Here is a 21431-nt window from a genome sequence, read left to right on the forward strand (position 1 = left end):
CAGCAAACCTAGTTGCAGAAAACATTCCCTGCTATTGGTTGAAAGAGACGTCAATCTGAGCAATAGGCAATTCTATTTGCCATTATTATTTGAAAAGGTGGGACTTATTGTAGAGTCTGGTGGTCCGTGTATTTCCCTGATTATCGTGGTTAGTTTCGGATATTTTATTTGTATGTTACATGTCTGTTTTACAGACGTTTTTCATTCTTCGGTTAGCATTATCGGCTATTTATGTTCAGCGTTCAAGTTCTTCCACTTTTCTTTGCAACTAATTTGTAAATATTTCCCCTCAGGACGCGTCACAGGGGAAATAATACTTTAACCTGGTAGTTGATGTTTTTTACTGTCCCCTTGAACCTGTCACTCGTTCTGCTCACATCAGGACAGAAACAGTAAGTCACATTACCTTTGATTCATTTTAGGATCACAGCTGTTCTTTTATCGCTTCTTTTCTTTGGTTATGCAATGACCCACTGGGAAAAAAAAAAGTTATACACACAGTATTTGAGTTAAAAACTATAGTATTTAGTTTTTTTTTAAAAAAAAAAAACAATATTTGCAGACAGCTACATGTGGCTACTTTGCAGAACACGAACTACGACCTTGCATCCATTTTGGTATTAGTTTTTTCTCAGAGCTGACTGAGATCATTTCTGCTTATGAACATAAACAGAGCAAAACTGTCAGTTTCTGAATTGTACAAACTGATAGAGATCCAAAAGGGTTGCTGCAGCTGCAACTAGAGCAAAAGATGCTTCTAGAAAGTATTAACTCAGAGCGACTAAACTTATTAGATTTTTATCTGAAAAATTAAAACATGAACATTTTGAATGATTTTCCTTTCATTTCACAGCTATGCACTACTTCATGCTGCCTCAACATGTGCAGTTCCAACAAATGCACTGAAATTTGCTTGGTTGTGAACTGATGCTGTTGCCAGGTGTTCTATTTCTTACTTTGCGATGTCTTTGTTGCAGTGCCAAACGTAGGAAGGCTCTCCACCAAGGATGCTGTCCTCTTCCTGTGTGACATGCAGGAGAAGTTCAGACCCAACATCTTCCAGTTCACCAACATCGTTGGCAACGCAGCCCGGGTCCTCCAGGTCGTTGATACTCATCAGCTCATTTTAATTCAATTCAAATTCAAAAGTACTTTATTGATCCCAAAGGGAAATTAAATGTTGTTAATTCATAATTCTTCAAAGAGCTATTGTTGTTATTTGTAGTCATGTGTCGCCTCTAACAGTGTACTGCTCCTGCAGGCCAGTCGTATTCTGGGCATCCCCACCATCTTGACAGAGCAGTACCCTAAAGGCCTGGGACCCACTGTGCCGGAGCTGGGGGCCGGGCATCTGACCGCTCATGCTAAGACCTCTTTCACTATGATGATAGAAGAAGTGGAGAAGGAGCTGGAGGCTCTGGGGAGCCCTAAACAAGCCATTCTGTGTGGAATAGAAGCACATGCCTGCATTGCTGTAATTATTAATATTTTTGTTTGTGCGTCATATTTAGACTACAGACTTTAGGCTTATTGTTAATGTTGAAAAGGATGAAACCTACCTGAAAGGAAGGATTATGCCAGTTATATTTTTAGATTAAAGTATTAAAAATTCTTCCCTCCTTGTCTTTTGCTCAGTGTACTACATATGACCTTATTGAGAAGGGAATGGAGGTCCATATTGTGGCTGATGCCGTTTCCTCCAGGAGGTATCTGTCGATTTTTACTTTTTTTTCCCACTCGCATTCTGTATTTGCAACAATATTTAGTCTAATCCTTATGCTTCACTCCGCAGCCAGACGGATCGGTTGTTTGCTTTGTCCCGAATGAAGCAAAGCGGGGCTTACCTCACCACCACAGAGGCCGTCCTGCTGCAGCTCGTTCAGGACGCCAAACACCCCAACTTTAAGGAGGTCCTGATTACATCTGCTCAACATGCTTCACATTTAAGCCAAACAGCTGGATATTAATATATAAAGAAATCATATTCAACATGCAAAAGAATAGGAATAAAGGAAAAAAAAAAACTCGCGTGAAAACACTAGTAATAAAGGTATTTTGGGTCTGTGTAAATCAAATGTCAGGACAAAAAAAAATGACGTATCAGCAGAGGAACGTACGCTAAATGTTGAGGTTCAGGAAGTCACCAAAATGGACAAAATTCAGTTTTTGTTTGGACTGAAGGATATCTACAAAAATAAACTGAATGGAGGATTATATGGCTTTCAATGTGTGTAAATGTTAAGAGCAGATAAAGAAATCAAAGCTAAACAATGTAAAACTCTAAACCAGGGGGCAGCAACTTTTTACAACCTTGAGAGCCATTTTTGTCTTTAGTCCAGCAAAAGAAAATTTGTTTAGACCCAAAAAAATCTACATGAAACAAATTGGATTACTTTAACAAAATCTACTTTAGGAAGTTTTTTTTTAATGAGAAAACATTTTTTTTTTAAGTTTTAAGATAAAGAAAATTATCAAACTTTTACACAAAAAGAAATGAACCACATTTCTCAAGGAAACCTAAACTTTTTAACAAAACAATAATAATAATAAAAAAAAAACACATACTTTGCAACCAGAAAACATTATTCGTCCTTACACTACTAGTGTCATTCTTTATGGAAAGTCCTTTAATATATTCCGCAAAAACTGGATTTTTAAAATTACCTTTACCATGTAAAACACTAATTATTTAGCATTTTTGACCAAAGTTATTAAGAGCCACAGTGGATGGTTTATGGACCTGCTTGTGAGTGATCTCTACCCTATACAAGAAAATCCTATGACTGATATTAGAATGAGTAGAAAGCCAGTGAATGTATGATGAGATGTGTTCTCTCTAATTCATATCAAATTCAGTTTATAAAGCCGTGATATGAACAAAGTGCAAATTGTTTCAATTCTGGCCTTTTATTCATCGGGACATATTAAGATTTTTTGTTTTCTAATAGGATCCAGTTATTTAAATCAAACTTTGAGTCCATAAAAAGCACACAACAGATCCCAAAGATATCAGACAAAAACAAAGCTATAATGGAAAAGCCAAATGAAGAAAAAAAAAAAAACTTCTGTAGCTCTATCTATAAAAGGTAGATATTTAGCAATTTGGAGCATGCAGGTGAAAGATTGTAAAAGCCCAAGAGCTCCACATCACACTATTAGACTTCTGCTAATTGTTTATTACAGTAAAGATAAAAAAAGAGTGTCTTAAGAGGTTTGCAAAGTTGCATCTCATTGAACAACAAGAGTTCTGAAACTATGTTTTTGGGTCAGCTGAGACCAAAGTGAGGATGTCGAAAAATATCCAAACACAGAACATAAGCTCAAAAGCTTTATATCAACTTATAAGCGCAGTGGTGGAGGTATGATGATATGGGCTTATTTTGCTAATACAGAACCTGGACAGTGAGTCATCCATAAACTCTCCATGTATTTTGGAGTCAAATCTGAGGTCATCGCTCCTTCAGCTAAAGCTTGATTGAAACTGGGTCATGCAAGCAAAGAAGCAAATGTTACATAAACAGGAAGAGACCAAAGATTCCTCCTCGAGAATGTGAGAGATTAACCCTACGAAAATCCAATAGAAAACAACTGCTGCAAGTGACTGCCGCTAAATGTAATAATAAGCAGTTGAGGTTTCCTCTCACTGGTTTTCTGCAGGAACTTTATCTTTGTTTAATAAGTAAGAGGACGGTGTTTTGTTGTTGTTGTTGGTTTTTTTTTTTACACTTCACGGTCATTTTACAGCCTGGTAATGGAGAGATCTTTGATCATGTCCTGATAAGTAAAAATTAAAAACTGAAAAATCAATATCCAGAGAATAACAGTTTTAATATTTCTTTAGACTATATATATATATATATATATATATATATATATATATATATATATATATATATATACATACACACACACACACACACACACGCACACACAAGCTGGATTATTTATGACTATGTTCAAATAACAAATGTTGATCTTTGTTGGCAGATCCAGAAGCTCTTGGCCCAGCCGTCTCCTGACACCGGCCTCCTCGCCTTCTTCAGCGCTCTGTAGAGAGATCGCCTCATGTTGTTGCGTTCCACTGTACAACCCTCTGCCTTTTAACACAGGGACTTCAATAAAGCGTTGCTTCTGCTTTAACCCCTCTGTCCTGTGGGTTTTGTCCTCGTCTCAGTCTGCCCACCCTCCACATATGTGATGTGTTGACTTAGTGTGGTGGAAAGTTCACGTGTTTCTTTGCAATGCAAACCTGACGGGCCCAGGAGGAGGGACCTTCTCCCAGAGGCGGGAGCAGAAAGTGAGCTCATACCGGGGGAGGAGTGAGTGACGTCTTTCTGGTAAAGTCAGAAAGGGAGGGGAAGGGCAGAAGGAGAGAAAAAGGAAGCTCTCCGATTAGTATTTTGTGTATATTTCTTCAAAGTTACACAAGCTTTCTCAAACGGAAGGTGGGCTCGGTTTCCCGGAGGACGCCGCTGCGCTGAGGAGGGAGATCCGACGGTGGAGGGAAGGCGCCAGTTTGACAGCAGACGTGCACAGCTGATGACAGCATAAAATATTAACACTTCTCAAGGCCCTGGGCCTCGAGTGACCAAAGAAAGGTAAGCAAAGTCGGCCTTCTTCTTTCAAAAGAAAAAAACAACAAGCAGAGGTGGAGGTGGCACATTTGCATGATTGCATACGCTCGCCGTGTCTTTGCTTGTTGATGGAAAAGTTCTCAGAGCGGCACAGTGTGTCTTGTGTGTGAGCTAAACTGTTTTGTAAGAGACGCTGGCAGGAGGAACAGGAACAGAGCAGCCGAGTCTCTCATAGTTCAGGCTGACGGGCATCTCCTCTGGGACCGGTCACTGTTTCTTAAAAGAAAAAGAAAAAAAAAAAACTTTGTAGGGAATGTTAATCCAGTACTGCGTGCTTTGGTCCTCCAGATCCTGGACAGAGGAAATAAGAAAAGAAATGTCTTCTGACTTGGACTCCAGTCTCACCAGCATTGACTGGCTGCCCAAACTGGGAGTCAGCAGCCTGCGCTCGGGGAAAGAGAGAGGAGGGGAGAGGGAGAGAAGGAGAGACAAAGGGAGAGAGAGGGGCGACTTTGTGCCGTCAGTGCCGAGCCCCTCGCCATCAAACTGTAAAGGGAAACCCCCCCACAGCTACGCCACCCTCATAGCCATGGCGATAGCAGCTGCACCAGAGAGGAAGCTGAGCTTAAACGACATCTACACCTGGATAAGCAACACTTTCCCTTATTACAGCCGAGCCGGCCGAGGATGGAAGGCAAGCTCTACCTCTATCCACGTGATACTAGAGTGTAACATTATCATAACTGAATCACCTGAATCTTCTTGATCTCAACAGAACTCCATCAGGCACAATCTGTCCCTGAACAAATGCTTCAGGAAAGTTCCTCGGCCACAGAATGACCCCGGCAAGGTGGGCTGTCACTTAGCACGCTTATGTGGGAATGTTCATCTTGTAGGATAAAGAAATGGTTTTGAAAAAAACAAAAAAAAAAACAAACAAACTAATCCTGTATTTCCAGGGCTCCTATTGGACGATGGATGGGCCTCCAGAGTCCATGAGTCCGGCAAGGGCTCCAAAGCGCCCCTATCCTGAGGAGGAAGAGGAAGAGGAGCTTCAGCATGTATGGTTGATCTTAATTATTACATCCATACATTACTCATGTTTTATTCATACATATATATATATACATTTCATTTTTGGGCTGTAATAATGTCTAAACCTTTCTTTGCCAAGCCCATTAAAACAGCGAAGCCCCTTAACACAGGGGTGTCAAACACATTTTCATTTGGGTCATATCAAGACCATGAATGTTCTCAAAGGGCCGGTTGTGCCATGATGTGTTGATAACGTACTTATTATCAAACATAGCATATTAAGAAATAACATTTGACGACTACTGCTTAAAATTAGACCGTATTAAACATCTTTTCACCTTGATGTAATTTGGCACAAAAGAAATTGGAACTACTTTGATTTGATTGAAAAACAAAAAAATTAAGCACAAAACTGTTTTTGAAGGCGTGTATATGTGGTTCTTAATGTGACTCTCTGGATTCTAGTGGGCCACATTAAAAGCTACCATGGGCCAGATTCGGCCCCCGGGCCTTGAGTTTGACACCTGTGTCCATAAGATCTTACAGAAACCCAAAATGATTTGGAATGTCTTTTTTTTTTAATCAATACCATTAAATTGAAAGACCTTTAAAATGCTCGTGTTTTGCAGACCAATTACATAGTTGTGTTATGTGTTAAAAGTGGAACAAAACCCTTTATTTTTCTGCTCAGATTTCAAACGGCTTCCTGAAGGTCTTTCATCGTTTTTCTTTTGAGTTTTTTCTGCCTTTTCCGAGTCTAGTTTAGTCCTCTAGTGTCAATGTGTGGCGGCTACGATGTCATTCAGCTGCCTTCCGGTTCAAGCTGTGGTCACATATAAAGGAATAAATGCAGAAGTTGATTTATTTTTGCTTAATTATGAGTTAAAAAAAAAAAAGAAGCCAAAGACTAAAGTACGTTTATGATTACCACCGCAGAAAGCCGACTCAAGACTTTTGCACACACAAGAAAAAGCTTATATTCTGTCACCATGGAAACCAAATTCAGCTAGTGGACAGACTTTGCTGACCAAGGAGTCACACTCGTTGCCTATTCAAGTCTTCCGGCTTCCCAGGCTGAAGAGTTGAGTGATGATCTACTCCTTTAAAGGGAGACTACTTCATCTGTTCACTAAGATAAGAACAAAAAAAATCAATTTTATTGGTTTAAACTCTCAACTACCAGGTGCTCAGTGGTGAGCAGTTTCACCTTGTGAGTCTGAACCCTGAACTCAAACCCCTTCACCACGTTACGGTCTGAAAAGAGACGGCCGTCTCTAATTCTTCTGCAGTCACTGCGCTTAACCAGAGGAAGGCGAACTGCTCCCATTGGGTCAGAGGTCAGCCTCTGCCTCAAAGTAGCAGAGGGCCTGGCTCACTCTACATGGTAACGGGAATTGTATTAACAGGTTGATTGTTCGTCTGCAGTAATGCGGACGCTGTTGTGGTGAAAAAGAGCTGAGTTAATTAGTGAACCTCTCAGTTTACCGGTCCGTCTTTGTTCTGACCTTCGCTGTGGTCAATAGATATGGACCATGACGAGAAGGTCCTGGAAACAGTTGGCTGAAATAGATAGCAGGGCTCAGTCTTTGTGTAGTTTCCTTCTTGGACTGGGATAATTGTACAATTTCACTTGAAAATGTGCTAAAAAAAATTGTACTCATGTAAGAGTAGCGCTACTTCAACACGGTTTTACTCAAGTAAGGGTAAAACGTAGAAATGACTCCAGTTTGAGTAAAAAAAAAGTATTTGGTGCAAAGGTCACTCAAATACTGTGTAGCTGATCAAATCATCAATTATTTATGCTTAAGAATTGCATCATCAGACAGATCACAATATTGATATTTTAGAGGACATTGAAGGTAATTTTTATGAACAACAAAGTACAAAATAAAATCGGGCAAAAGAAACATTTTCTTTTGATTTAAAACTTTTGAGACTTTAGCAAAAAACTGCAGGTGTGTGTCTGTGTCTGGTGATACTCCTCACTGCTTCCCAGAGATGCACTTTAAGAGCTTTTCCTTCACTTTTCCTGGTGTGAAATAATATTCCTGTGCTTCATTTTTTAAATGTGAGAGATCGTCAGCCTGTGAACAGGTTTTGGAGGTTAGTCACAGTTTTCTGCTCTGCGTTCAGAGCGTGGGTGTAGGACCGGAGCGCAGACTCGACTCTTGTTTTTGTTTTGTTCTGTGCATGCCGTAATGCTGCATTCCTGTGGGATTTCCTCTTCTTATCCACGCTTTAAAGGCTGATTCTGTGCTTTTTACAGATTCCTCCACCTGCAAAGGCGGCAGCGGTGAGAGGGCCCTCTCCCCACCTGGACCCGCAGTTCACCACGTCCCCAGCCAGACCCACCCAGCACCCTCCGTCTCCTCACGAGGTAGACTCTCTCACTCCCTCCTTCCCTTCCAGCTCATATTACAGCCACGTCTGACGGGTTTTACATAGAAGTCTCATCTTCGTCTTCGCAGGAACCGTCGCCCTACATGTCAGCCCATGCCTCTGCTCTACCTGCCTCCCATTTATCTGTTTCTCAATCAGCTGAGCTCCCGCCAGCAGCCCCCATGTCATCCATCAATTCCTTCCCTCCTCCCCTCCCGCCTGGCTCCACCTTTTCTGTCCCTGCAGCGTCTGCAGCTGCTCCCTCTTACTCCAACTCCGCCCTGTCCTTTCCCGCCAACTCGGGTCCTCTACCCGTTCCCACTTTTTCCTGCACTTCCAGCTCTACGCCCGTTTGCACCGTGTCCGTTCCCAGCTCCTCCTGCCCCGCCCCACCTCCGGCGGCGTCGGGGCACCACGCCGCCGACCCTCCTCTGCGCTTCTCCTTCGAGGACCTGAACATACCGGACCTGTACGCCTCCTTCAAGTCCCTTTTCAAGACGATGCGTGAGAGGGGAGGCTCCATCTGTGAGTATGCAGGCCCGTTCAAGACGCACAACCGCGACACACATGAGCGACTCGGAGGAATCACTTGTTTTCTTTTCCCTTGAAGCGGACGTCGCTCCCCTGCTTGTTCCCAGTAACGACACTACGCCTCTTCACACCCCAACGCTGCCGCCGTTCTCCCCTCACCCCGCGCCTGCGCTGACTGCACCGCCAGTTGCAGGTCAGCAACCGGTTGCAGGTCCACCGGCCGCGGCGGCCGTGCAAGCTCCACATCCCGCAGAGTCGGAGCGCGTTTCGCAACTCAGTGAGTCTCACGTTAATATCTCGACCCTGAGATTATCTACCGCCAATAAAACCTGCAACATGACTAAAACAAAAAGTATTTTCATTTTTTAAAAAAAAGTTTCCCTCCCTTCTTGCCTCCCTCCTCCCACTGCAGCGGTGCCAGCCGATTGGTTCAGCAACACAGATTCGCTGAAGGAGAGCTTCCGCATCGCCAGCAATCTGGACTGGGCAAACATAGACCTGTCCAGTCACCCAGGTCTGTGCTGCTCGCCACCATCGGATTTAAAGGGCCAGTTCACAACATTTTTGTCCCCTCCTGTCATGGGAGAGCTTTTGATTTACATAACGAGGTTCTAGGATATCTGCCTCCAAATGTTCTCTTGTCAATGCCCACTTCCTGTTTCCCTGACACCAATCAAGATGTAATTAAAAGGATATATGTTTTTTGTAATTCAGTTCATAAACTGAATGCATAGAGAGCTTCATCACATAAGCTAAATAAGTTTAAAGTGTTTATTTATGTTAATTTGGTGATTATGACCAGAGGTGAGGAGAGTACTTACACATGTTACTCAAGTAAGAGCAATGATACTATAATGCAGGTTGTAGTAAAACTACCCCTTGAAGTACTCTTCTCCCTCCCTCCCCCCAACAGTTATTCAAGTATACATAACTGAATACAGGATACAGGATTTTATAGATTATTCCTTTCTTTTATGAACAGTTGATTCATTTCAGAAATTCAACCAAGGGCTTCGTTGTACGTATTGCAGTAAAAGTCACCGGATCTTCTGTATTTTAACAAAGGTGTCTTTATTTTCTGCATCCCAGACCTGCTGGAGAGCATGAAGCAGGCTGAGCTGTGCGACTGGGCCCTCGACCCCGGCCTCTTCACCTCCCTCTGCGACTCTCTGAACCGCTTCTTTTCTCAGAAAGGCATGATCAGCCCTGGAAACAACTCCCCAGTTACCCATGGTGCACCTCACTTCCTGCAGCCGTCGCCGCTGACGTCCAACCCTCCTCCGACCCTCACCAGCCTCACTCACCCCTCTCCCCTGCCCTACCCCAGCACTCTGCCTCCCACCAATGGCACACAGCTGCCCCGGAGACCCCCACCCATGCAGGGGCCCGCTCTACAGAGACCACATCTGGCGAACGCAGCTGGTGAGCAGCAGACATTTTAAGCTGATTTTAGGGAAATTTCAAGGAAATCTTGACCTTTTATCAGCTTTTTTTTTTTACACACATAATGTAAAACATTTGCAAGATTGAGATGCTTTTTTTTTCTCTCTTTTCCTATTTCAACCATTCAAACTTCACACATTTCATAACTTTTATTCAGACTTTTATTTCCAACATAAAGAACCTTCTCAATCGATGTGCACTTTGAAACCAAAGTACTTCCATATTTTCAGATAGAAAAGTTATTCAAGCTGTCAAGCAATTACGCCAAACATATTTTACCTTTTGGCCTAAAATTACAATTTGTTTTAAGAAAATTTTTGACAAAAATGTATCCGAACCGTGTTGCTATGCTGTTGCTAAGGACTCAAGAGTTACAAACCTTTCCCAACAAACCATTGTCACTCCCACAGATATTACTCTTCGTAAGCAGTTCCTAGATCCAAACAGGCAGATTTGGTCCCTTCAGTCGATGTATCATTTAAATAGTATTCACTGTAAAATCCCACCAGAGTGAAGATAATCTACACTTTCACTCCAACTCAATACCATAAAGAGCAAAAGGTTAGAAGGTGTTGCACTATTTTGGAAAAATATTTTGGAATATGAACATCGTTCATTTGAGGACACTTTATGTTTATATAATATCATTTTAACCCTTAAGGAAATACACAAAGTGTAGCCATTTAGTGTATGAGTGATCAAGTATGTTTTAAATACACACAGCTTGAACACATGAACCTTTAATCATTTCTTAGCAATTTTTTCAAATTCCATTGTTGCAAAGAAAGTGGAGATGTCTATAACTCTGCTTTCTTCTATATTGTTTTCTTCCACTCAACTTTCTCCTAATATCCTTGGATAAATCCATCTTAACTTTTTGTGGCGTTGCTGAATCTACTGGCACAGTCCTCTCCATAACTGTGTTAAATATACATATTTTTTAATCTGCCCAGTTTCTGAGAAACAGAGTTTGAGGTTTTCATCAACTACGACTCATTATTTGAAAAGAAATCAAAGCATCAAAATGTGTGAAATGACATTGAATTGCCCAAATGAATGAACTTTTTGAAGGTTTCTGGAAGTGTTGATGCATCCATCCCTTTTGCCATTTTGGCCTTGTGAAAACCGAGAGGCAGTTTGTCACTGCGACAATTGAAAAGGAGAAGTTAATAGAAATCTTTTTTTTTTATCTCTCACTTCCTTTGAGGTCTAAACTTTCAGTTCATGTTTCCCTTTTGCGTCTCGGCAGGGATCCATCCTCAGCCCGGGGCGCCACGACAACGTCCTCCACTGAAGAACCTGCACAGCAACAGTGAGGAGTTCCAGGATGACTTTGACTGGGACTCTCTCATCCTTTGAGCCTCACTTCCTTGTGATGGAGAAAAGAAAAAAAACAACAAAACAAAACACCAAATATTTCAGCAAAAAACTTCACTTCCTGTTTCCCCTGACAGCAGGTCTGGGATCAGGTTCATCACTAATGACTGAATCTTAAGAGTTTTACGTTTGTCTTCATTTAAATTCATAGGCTGTAATATTGTATTGCTTATCTTTTGTGGGTAAGTGGCTTCATATGTTAGATTTTTTTTTTCCTCCCAAAAGATACAGAAGTCATGAAAAACAGTCACACACACACACTCCCTGTTTTTGTTTTATTTCATAAATTTCTGTAGATTTTTTTCTCCATTTTTCTTTTCAAATGTGAATGTTCACAGTTGACACCACACAAAAGTCAAACTTACCCAATAAAAGATACTTCTCTTGATATAAAATAATAAATTCATCCAAGCTAAATTAAAAGAGCAGTATGGAGCATGTCTTCATGTCCCCGTGTTGTCTCCGTTCACTCAACGAAATAATTGTCTCTTTGAAGAAGCATCGGCTGAAACTCCCTTTACAAAGAAAAAAAAGGGGATGAAACACGAAGACAGTGTTGCTTTGGGTCGCCTGAACTCCAGGCATCCCAGCTGAAATGGGTAATTCAAAATAAAAGATTGGCAGAGAAATCACAACCCATAAAATACCTCATTGAAAAACCAACCTTACATATCACAGGTGATCATTTTCAGAAATACTCCCCCCCCCCCCCCATTCAGTCTCGCTGAAATGAGATCAGACACGAGGAGAAATGGGACAAAGTACTGAAACAAACACAAAACTGGCATCTGATAAATAAGCATTTGTGTTCTCATTCGCCCTCGGCCGCAAACAAACACACTCGGTTAGTTATTCCTGCCATCAGACCACATGTCAGAGCTTTTTTTTTTTTTCTTTCTTTTTTTTTCCTACAACAGTAGGGAAAGAAAAAAAAAAGAAAAGCATCTGATCTAAATGGCATCATCACATGATTTTCCTTGTTTATTAGTTCCCAAGTATTGGAAAAAAATAAATTATACTCAACATTAAATTAAATTAAAAGTGAACTGGTTGAAACAGTTTGACCACATTGTGACCGAAATGTTAATGCAGGTTTTTTTTTTTTTTTTTTATCTCAGTCTGGGGCTCCGTTTAAAAATCATCCTTCATGCACTCGTTTCATTTCAGTGATTCAGTGTTTGTCTTCGCTCTAGACGGAGGGACAGAGGGAGGAGGAAGAGGCAGGTACGACAGTTTCTCTGCTCAGTTCGTTAGTGGCTGTGTGACCTCTTCCTCCGGCTCCCTCTCGTGTGCAGTAGTACTATGAGTGGAGAGTGACACTACTGGTAAAAAAAAAAACAAAAAAACTCATTGCTCTCACTGACTCACCGTTCATCACAACTCGACAAAAGACTGGACAGAAACAGAAGGTACAGAACAGAAAGAGATCGGAAATAAATACTTCTATTTGACACAAATTTTGAAATGAAAGGGACAAAAAAAAAAAGGTGGAGAAATAACCTGAAATGAAATTATGCCTTTAAAGGAAAATAAACAGCGTTTTTGTTCTTTTTAATGTAGACATTTTTGTGGATAAATCTGGTGTTGGGGGTTGTCGATGAATGAATGAATGAATGAATGAATGAATGAATGAAGGGGGTAGCAGGTACGACAGCTGAGGCAGAAAGGTGAGCAAAGTAGTGGTGACGCGTCCTCAAAGAAGAAACGGATTGGTGCTTGCTCCCGCCGTTCCTCCGCCGCCCATGGAGCCTCCTGCTCCCATCATTCCTCCTGCTCCTGCGGGCCCACCCAAAATCTGCTGAGGGGGCGGCATAGCTCCGGGCCCCAAGAGGGCAGAGCCCGGGGGTCCCATCGGGGAGAGCCCGCTGAACGGCATCCCCATAGGGCTGGCTTGCATCATGCCCAGGCCCATCCCAGGGGGCCCCATTCCTACGCTCATCGGCCCCAGACCCATTCCTGGTTGGACCATGCCCAGCATGGGGTTGGGAGGCACAGGACTGGTACGCAGGCCGCTCAGGCCGAGGGACGAAGGCTGGGGGGAGATGGAGGTCATGGATGGGGCCACGCCGAACGGGTTGGAGGAGACGGGTGTCGGTGAAACGCCCCTGCTGGAGATGGTGCTGCCCGGAGTCACGGCCATGCCGGGGGCAGGAGACGAGCCTGCAGTGCAGGGATAACAGGTTTATTATTAATAAAGTCTGCAATATTCAACCAGAAAATCCTGTAAGTAGGGGTGCAACGATTGCAGTTTTCTGGCTGATCACCGATTACCAATCATTAAGATGCCCGACCTGCTGATTTTGATTTACAGGTTTACATTACAGACCTTTTTTTTTTTTTTGTCTGTAATGTTGCTAAATATAAAAAGACAGGCAGTGAGTTGGTAACAGTGAGGTGAGTGTTGTTACAGTCAAACCTCTCTCAATGGAGAGCAGAAGAGGGCAGTGGTTGATTTTTAGACCTTTGCTGAGGCAGATGGACAAGATCGGCTTCACATGTAAGTATTGGCCAATCGTTGATCCCCATACAATTACAAAAATCGAGGCTGATTTATCAGCTGGACATAATCCCAAGTTTAATAAGTGGTGGATTAACACATCTAAATATTGTAGCATCTTAACAGAAAAAAGTGACTTGCATTTCTGTCAAAGGATATAAAGTCTTCCTCAAGACGCTGGTTGTTAACAGGAAGAAGTTTAGTGGAAGGAAAAGGTTTGCCAGTAGAAAGGATAACTGCAGTCTTGAGAGGATTGTCAAGAAAAATCCTTTCAAAAATACACTTTAAAGCCTTAATCTTAGATACAATAATTTCAGACTTTTTAAGGATCTGCGAACAACCTGAATATACAAGCTTGACTTTCTGAAATGAGAGATAAAGAACATGTTGATCTGAGACGCGCCTGTGGTGCAGCTGCTTTCTCACCTGTGTTCTGAAGGAAGGGGTTGTTCGACGAAGAGGCCGAGATGGAAGGAGGCGGCGGCTGTTTGGGTTTGGGTTTCGACGACACCAGGGAATCGAGGTCAACGAGCGCCGCGTTGGGGCCGAGGAACGACTCCGGAGTCTTACGAACGGGAAGCGAAGAGCCGAGTGACGACAGGTCAAAGGGCACCGGCGAGCCCGTGCTGTCGCAGCCCGTTGTTGAAGAGCCTCTTCGCTCTGGATCCCCTGAGAGTGAAAAGTCAGGTGCGTATGCGTGTGTGTGTAAACGAGACGCAAAAAACAAAGCAAGCTGAATGTAATGAGTCACACTCACACACACTACAAGAGGATGAAATGTGGGTGGGGTTACTGAGATTCTGCACCTGAGTGTGTGTGTGTGTGTGTGAGTCCGTGTAGGTTCAGCTGTGAATGTACCTGTGCCATTAGTGTGTTTGGCGGAGCCACTCCAGATGTCGGAGGTGATAGGGTCAGAGGCGGGGACAGGCCCATCCTTTGCCCAGGGGTCCACCGGTCCCCCTGAGGAGGACGTGCTGGGTGGCACGGGGGAGCCCCAGGGGTCAGCACTGGGTGGGGTCACGGCTACAGGGGAGGAGAGGAGATGCAGGGAAGGGAGGGATTAACACAACACCATACAGGTAACGACCCACAGCATGGAGGGAGGTGGAAGCTGAGCCGGGTTCAAACAGAAGCACTTCTCTCTCCTTAACCTCTCCACCCCACAAACGTCCTGACTGAGGTCAGAAAAGGTCAGCTGCATTTGTTGCTGTGACTCAATTCGAGCTCAGCGGAGGTGAAGGAGAGACAGCAGGAAGCAACCTCAAACATTTAAAAATAAAAATAGAAGCCAAAAAAAGGGCAACAGAAGAGACAGTGCTCCATTTGAGACGCAGCCAGTCCCTGAGTAGAAACAAGAGGATAAAAATCCCTGGTTTAGACACAGAGGGAGAACGGACTCAGCATGCCTGCTTTCCTTCAGACAAAACCAAAGCACACAGAGGGGAGTTTCGACCAAAGCTGCCATGATGTGACCCATATTTTTATTACTTTATGTCCACTCTTATGCTGTTGATTCTCGCCCATATTTATCCAGAAAGCCTGATGAATCCAGTCAGGCGTCTCTGGAAAACAAACCTAGATGACGTTTAACTTTCCACTTTTAAATTCAAAGTGCTCAGTCACTTGCTCTGGGTGGCATTAATTAGCCCACCAACAATATTGTAAAGAAACTTGGTGTCATCTTTCACCAGGACATGCTGCTTAAATCATGCATTCATCAAGTTTCTTGGAGTTAATTCTTTGACCTCCATATATTAATTCTTAAGCCTTCAGTTTATTCAAATTGCTGCAACAAAAGCTGTCGGGAACTCAAAATTGGTCCAATTTTAACATCTTTCATTTGGCTCAGTTATGAAGACAGCAGGAAACAACCTCAAACATTAAGGCCCTAAATTACAACTAATCTTAATTATCATTCCAACAGTAAATTTGTTTCTGACAGACAGAGACAGACATTTATTAATGGAGCAACATTAAAAAAAAAAAAAACGTTTTATCTGTTTTCATCTAAAATAAGATCTTTACACCCTCAATGTATTGCCATTAGAACAAATGAATTGCTTATCAATTTTTTTTTTTTTTTTTGCATGTTTCTCCTGGTAATTTGTAAAAACCCTGGTACATTTCAGTCAACAGAAACCTGCCAGAGATGTGAATTACCTTGGGCTTAACTATAAACAAACAAAGCTTCATTTTGTTACTTTTTCCTGATATTTTTGTCAGAGTCTTTTCCTCTCTGGAGGTCGAAACTGGAGAAAGTCAGCAGGGGGAGCTTCAGACTGCAGCGCTTTTCAAACATCTCTACTAGAGGGTCGTCTGAACGTTTCATGAGTATTTGCAGTATATTTGTAGACGAAACACTTGTGCTGACAGAGCACCGAACCTGCAGGGATGAACTGTGTGTATGTACTCTCACCCAGAGGACAGAAAGGGGCTGCATAAAATGAACACACTCACAGAGGCAGCGTGCATCAGTGTTTTCATGCTTAAAGTCCGTTATCAATACGTGGTTGTTTTGTGTATTTAAATGTGACTGTTCCGACCTAAATGTTCTTTTGCGCTTTGGAGAGGTCTCATTTTAAACCTGGTGCACAGATAATCACTTCAGCTGAGCTTAAAGTGATTTCCGTAGTTCCTCGTAGTCCAACCTTTTGTGAAGCAGCCTTTTATTGTTCTGATTTCATGTTTTCTCCTGTTACTCTTAAGGTTTGTACTGTAGCTGGAGCTGCCACTGAGAGTCGTTTCCTCAGCAGATTGGAGCTGCCTAAATGTTTCTTTTGCAGAAAAAAAAACCTCAAGGTTCTCTGCTACAATTTGAAATTAAGAGAACATAATGACCTGCAGTTGAGATGCCTGAGATAGAAAGGCAGAAGCAAAATGCTGAGAACACTCAACCAATTAGAAATGTGTAGAGCCCCTCCACCACAAACCCCACCCTGAGGCTTCAGAGCAGTCTTAATGTGCTACAGCCCTAGCAGGGCTGTTTTTACCCCAGAACTCTGTTTAACTTCCTGGGCACGTAAAGGAAGGACCCCAGTAAAGACTCTGGTTCCTGGAAAAGGTTCCTGCGGTCGAAACGCCCCTTAGGTGGATGAGAAGATCAATTATGAAAGGATCATGACATGACTGGATGTAAATACACACATTTTGAACAGAGAATATGAGGTTTGAAACAAGCAAAGGTTTTGGCGTTCACATCCTCTTCGAGTCAGAAACAGACTTCTGTTTTAAAGCTCTGACCTTTATCCACTAAGCTGATGCAACATCAACCAAGAGCTGTGGCAGCGTACCTGAGTTTCCCCAGGGGTCGACGTTGTTAACCTTGTGGGATGTCTCCCCCCAGGGGTCTGGAGGAGGGGCTACAGTGGGCGCGGTTCCTCCACCCCAGGGGTCAGTGCTCGTAGGGGACGTGGGCGAAGCTACTCCCCATGGATCTGTGGGGGCTGGACCCCATGGACCAGAGGCAGAGGGGCCGGACAGTGTGAGGGGAGGGGAGGGGCCGGCAGAGCTCACAGTGGCGTTAGCAGGAGCCCCCCAGGGGTCCACTGCACTCAGCTCCATGAGCGCACTCTGAACAGGGAACAGAAAATGGAATAATGTTACTACAGCGATAGGATGTGAAACCTGCACCGCTTTCAGTTCGTCCTTTCGTTCTGTTCTTTATGCTTCGTGATCAACTCCAAGGTCCTGACATGGAATGTGGGGTTGAAGCCACATTACACCCACCCACCGCTAACCCATAACTTTAAAGGCCATGGGACTCTTGGTTGCTTCTCTGATTAAAGCTTATCTATCAGCTTGGGATATCGGCCATATTTTTGTAGGTTTGCAAAGCATGCTCTCTGATTTCATAAAATAAACTGAATAGAGCTCCATGACATGTTCAAATCCTGTGACATAGTTTTATAACATTTGCTTGATCTAAATGTCTTCACAACTTTTTAACCCCGATTTATCTGCATTTACTAATTTATGATTTGGGGATTTTAATTAGGGGATCAGCACTCACCAGATTTTTATTACTAAAATATTTTGAAAATCACAAACCTGTCAGTCACAAAAAGTTTTTGTTTGAACTGTTAAAAAAAAAGAAGTGAAAAGCGCTCAAACTGCAAAAACACAAAATCTTAGCTAGTACCTTTGGTCTAGTTCAAGTATACTAACTTTCAGGTAACTTTAACAGGAAGATATAGAAGCTTGTTTTAAGTAGAAAGTATTATTGACTCTAAACAAGCTCATATATCTTGTTGTAAGGTAGCTTTGCCTTATTTTCATGAGAAACTAGACCAAAAATACTTTGTAAGATTTTGAATTTTTGTAGTGTAAAGGTTTGAATTTGTTTGGAGGACATCTAATATATCAACAGTTATTATGTCCACCAAAAACAAAGGTTTCTAATTGAGAGATGCAAAAATGTATGACTATACAGGTCAGTATACAGACACACACCTCTTCTGGTTTTGGTTTCTCTCTCTTGCTTTCCTCAATGGCCATCTGCAGTCTCAAGTCGTCGCCTCTCCGCAGCCGCTCCTCCTGCCAATCACACACACGCACCCGCACACACACAAGCACGCACACAAACTGACGTTAGCAACCTAATAAGACAACATGAAATCAGACACTTGATCCATTTACAACTCAACAAAAAAAAAATCTGAATTTGTGAAAAATAATCCTAAAGACCATCAATGATCAGAGTTTATGCGCTTCAATAAGCCAAACTAGAACTGTGTTTTCCAGAATGTCCTAGCTGCAGGATAGTTAGACATGCGCTTTACTTGTTTACATTGCTCCTGTTTGGCAATCTTACCAGGAACTGGCTGAATAAAGTCGAGAGTCTTTAAAATTTACTCTATGAAATAGCTAACAGAAGAGAAATGTGGAAATGTACCCAACTATTAACATCCAACAGCCTGCAGATGAGCATAAGACATTCTTACAAAATGCTGTCTCTCATGCTACAGTATTACATGGAAGACTGGTTATAACACAGCGGAACAACTAATCCCTGAATAAAAGGACCGTATCGAACACCTGTAAGTAAAAACAACAATGAAATCATGTCCAAAATCTCCTTAAAACTTTTATAGCATTAGTAATAAGCTGCATAAATGATTTAACCATTGATCAGACAAATTGTTTTGCACACAAACAGCAACAAAGGTGTCAACTTCACAAAAAGTGCAGCGGGACAGAAGAAGCTTATCTGGAATCAACTCAACAGTTAGATGCATGCTGGAAGGAAGAGGGATCAATACTTACAATCCACACTTAGGTTATTATTATGGAAAAATATTTGTCTCTGCCATGCATATTTAACACTTTAATCATGGATCAACTGCTTGAAAGCTCATATTTAATATACAGTGCAGTGAAAAGGCATTTCCCCATCACAGATCTACTCTGGTTTTGCTAGTTTGTTGTATTTAAAAGCATCAGATCAAACCGGTTTTAAAGCAGTTATTTCATTTAAATGGGGGGAAAAAAAAACCCCCAAAAACTATCCAAACCAACCCGGCTCTGTTTGAGACAAAAACACTTAGCCACATTTTGCGGTTCAATGTCACTAGTCACATCCAGGCCTGATTATAACCTGACCTGTAGAAAGGTCAAGGAACCACTCAAACAGGACCTGAAAACACATGTGGAGCAGAAGAAACAAATCACTGACACCTTTCAGTCTGGAAAGGGTTAGCAAGCCGTTTTAAGACTTTGAGACTCTTGTGAACCACCGTTAGCCTTCCAAAGAGTCGCCGGCCAATAAAAATTATTCTAAGAGCGTATCAACGACTTAACACAAAATAACTCAAGAACTGTAGGCTGTGTTTGCTTCAGCTAAGGTCAGTGTTTACGACAATAAGACGCCACTTCAAGCAAAGTTCAAGGGGCCAAAACCACTGCTGATCACAACCAGCATAGTCCACTTTAGACAGTATAGCGCCAATCATGTTAACAACTCTCCTAGTAGTTGAAAATGTATAAGACTAATTGTCAGTTCTAGCAGTCATCGATACTGCGTTTTATTGGTTTTAGAGGAACTTTTTCCACATAGTGCTAGGCTGATTCGGAAAGCTTTTTTCTTTCATTTCTAAGATCAGTTAAAAAATGCATATTTTTTTTATTCTGGCTATGTCTGTCTGATATAAAATAGGTTTGAAGCATTTAAGTGTGGCAAAAAAGCAGAAACAGAAGTTATAAAAGGGGCAAACACTTTTTGAAAGCACTGTATCTCATTAAAATGATTGGAATCAGGTCTTTACATGTATTCTATGAATGCAAGCGCTGTAAAAACAGAAAGCAACAGCTTAACTCAATTATCTCAACAGAATTTTAATAGTCTGATGAAAATGTGTCTAGGCAGCAAAATCACATGAGCATTAATTAATTTCCTTGAATAATCAATATTTAGCATCGAGTTGAGAAATTCAATCTGACAGAAAGACAAATAGTGGATGACTGGCTCCCCAGTCAGCTCAGCACACTCCTTGCCCCTGACCTTTTGGTGAATCTCTTTGCTGAGTGTGAGTGCATAGCGAAGATCTGCATCCTCCAGAGGGTCCGCGCTAGTCTGGGGGAGGTCAGCAGTTAAATTGTGAGAGCAAAGCTAGGTGTACAGCAGCAGGGAACACGATCCTTAATATTCCTCTGTGTGTGCTGCTGCTCCTGTGTTGCAACTGGAAACAGGTTAGGTAGAGCGCAGCGTAAAAAACCCCGTCTGGTCGGGTTGAACCACGCTAAGTTACCTGCTCTGCCTCCTCTTTACTCATGGCCAGCGCCAACTGAAGCTGCAGGTCTTCCTCTCCAGAGCTTTGTGGCCATGCCTGGTCAGGATCTCCAGAATGAGAGCCCATGGACAGGCTGCCCCCAAGGCTGGGCGCTGAGGGGGCCGAGGAGGCTGCAGCAGAGACAAATACGTAACGATGAAACGATTCCCTCATTCAGGAGTGGCTTATTTGTATCTTATTCAGCTGTCTCACCACTGGTGGTCTGTGCCATTTTCTCTTTGGTTTTAAGGGCATGGATCCTTTCTTCTCTTAGTTTCTCTTCATCTTTTAACAACGTCACCAGCTGCTTAGCTTTCTCTCTCACATTCAGGCCCTGGACGAATTAAAGTCACAGATGAAAGGTGTTTGTTAACTTGACATTTATTAGATGAATGCAAAACATGCCAACATCTTGAGTGTATATGGGAAAGTAGACAGACTGTGTGGCCGTATCACGATGAAATGGCAAAGCGTTCAGAATTCAGTTGTATTGGATTGGGATTTTGGTTTTTCAGACAGAAAATAACCTTTAACACTTTTTAAACATACATTTAATCAACTAATCATCTGTGTCACAAATGCCTCTTTTTATTGGTCTGTTGTAATATTCTAATCTTAAACATCATGTTTAAGATTAGAATACTGAACTTTTTCATGATATAATTTTTTTTAGATGTACCTGTACATGTATCTGAACATTCCTATAAAAGATGCATTTGTTTATCAACTTCAGGAAGGCCTGTGAATCATTCAGGCAAAAAAAAAAAAAAAAAAAAAAAACACCCCCCCAAGGGGCGGGGCCGCTGGTTTTTTCCCCCTGTACAAAAAAAT

At 42.2% G+C, this 21431-nt stretch overlaps 3 protein-coding genes across 8 annotated transcripts in view; 2 read left to right on the plus strand and 1 right to left on the minus strand.

Annotated features, from left to right (window-relative positions):
• Nucleotides 1–4: 4 nt before the first annotated feature.
• isoc2 (isochorismatase domain containing 2) lies at nucleotides 5–4140 on the plus strand. 2 transcript variants are annotated; one of them, XM_015049810.1, is made up of 7 exons: nucleotides 5–97; nucleotides 294–392; nucleotides 978–1102; nucleotides 1262–1474; nucleotides 1636–1706; nucleotides 1793–1910; nucleotides 3988–4140. In XM_015049810.1, coding segments are annotated over exons 2-7 (594 nt in total). In that variant the 5' UTR covers nucleotides 5–97; nucleotides 294–391; the 3' UTR covers nucleotides 4054–4140. The 2 variants fall into 2 exon arrangements, with proteins under 2 accessions (XP_014905296.1, XP_014905297.1); XM_015049811.1 differs by having other exon boundaries at nucleotides 82–148.
• A 94-nt stretch (nucleotides 4141–4234) lies between these two features.
• Nucleotides 4235–12665, plus strand: foxj2 (forkhead box J2). Its single transcript, XM_015049809.1, has 10 exons — nucleotides 4235–4598; nucleotides 4923–5268; nucleotides 5350–5424; nucleotides 5534–5635; nucleotides 7876–7986; nucleotides 8078–8513; nucleotides 8599–8796; nucleotides 8932–9033; nucleotides 9609–9941; nucleotides 11212–12665. Exons 2-10 carry the CDS (start codon nucleotides 4951–4953, stop codon nucleotides 11319–11321), a joined length of 1785 nt encoding a protein of 594 aa, XP_014905295.1. The 5' UTR covers nucleotides 4235–4598; nucleotides 4923–4950; the 3' UTR covers nucleotides 11322–12665.
• epn1a (epsin 1a) overlaps nucleotides 12051–21431 on the minus strand; it is a 26162-nt gene continuing 16781 nt past the window's right edge. For 2 of the 5 annotated variants that reach the window (XM_015049803.1, XM_015049804.1), the window contains exons 6-13: nucleotides 20814–20934; nucleotides 20580–20731; nucleotides 20333–20404; nucleotides 18280–18369; nucleotides 17127–17406; nucleotides 14695–14859; nucleotides 14263–14505; nucleotides 12051–13499 (exon numbers count right to left, since the gene is read on the minus strand). In XM_015049803.1, coding sequence (XP_014905289.1) covers nucleotides 13033–13499; nucleotides 14263–14505; nucleotides 14695–14859; nucleotides 17127–17406; nucleotides 18280–18369; nucleotides 20333–20404; nucleotides 20580–20731; nucleotides 20814–20934 — 1590 coding nt within the window. In that variant the 3' untranslated portion in view covers nucleotides 12051–13032. The remainder of the gene's footprint in view (nucleotides 13500–14262; nucleotides 14506–14694; nucleotides 14860–17126; nucleotides 17407–18279; nucleotides 18370–20332; nucleotides 20405–20579; nucleotides 20732–20813; nucleotides 20935–21431) is intronic. The other 3 variants (XM_015049805.1, XM_015049807.1, XM_015049806.1) reach the window with 3 other exon arrangements.

This window comes from Poecilia latipinna, unplaced genomic scaffold (assembly GCF_001443285.1).
Source record: "Poecilia latipinna isolate Pla-1442-1.1 unplaced genomic scaffold, P_latipinna-1.0 Scaffold960, whole genome shotgun sequence".
Taxonomy (NCBI): Eukaryota; Metazoa; Chordata; class Actinopteri; order Cyprinodontiformes; family Poeciliidae; genus Poecilia; species Poecilia latipinna.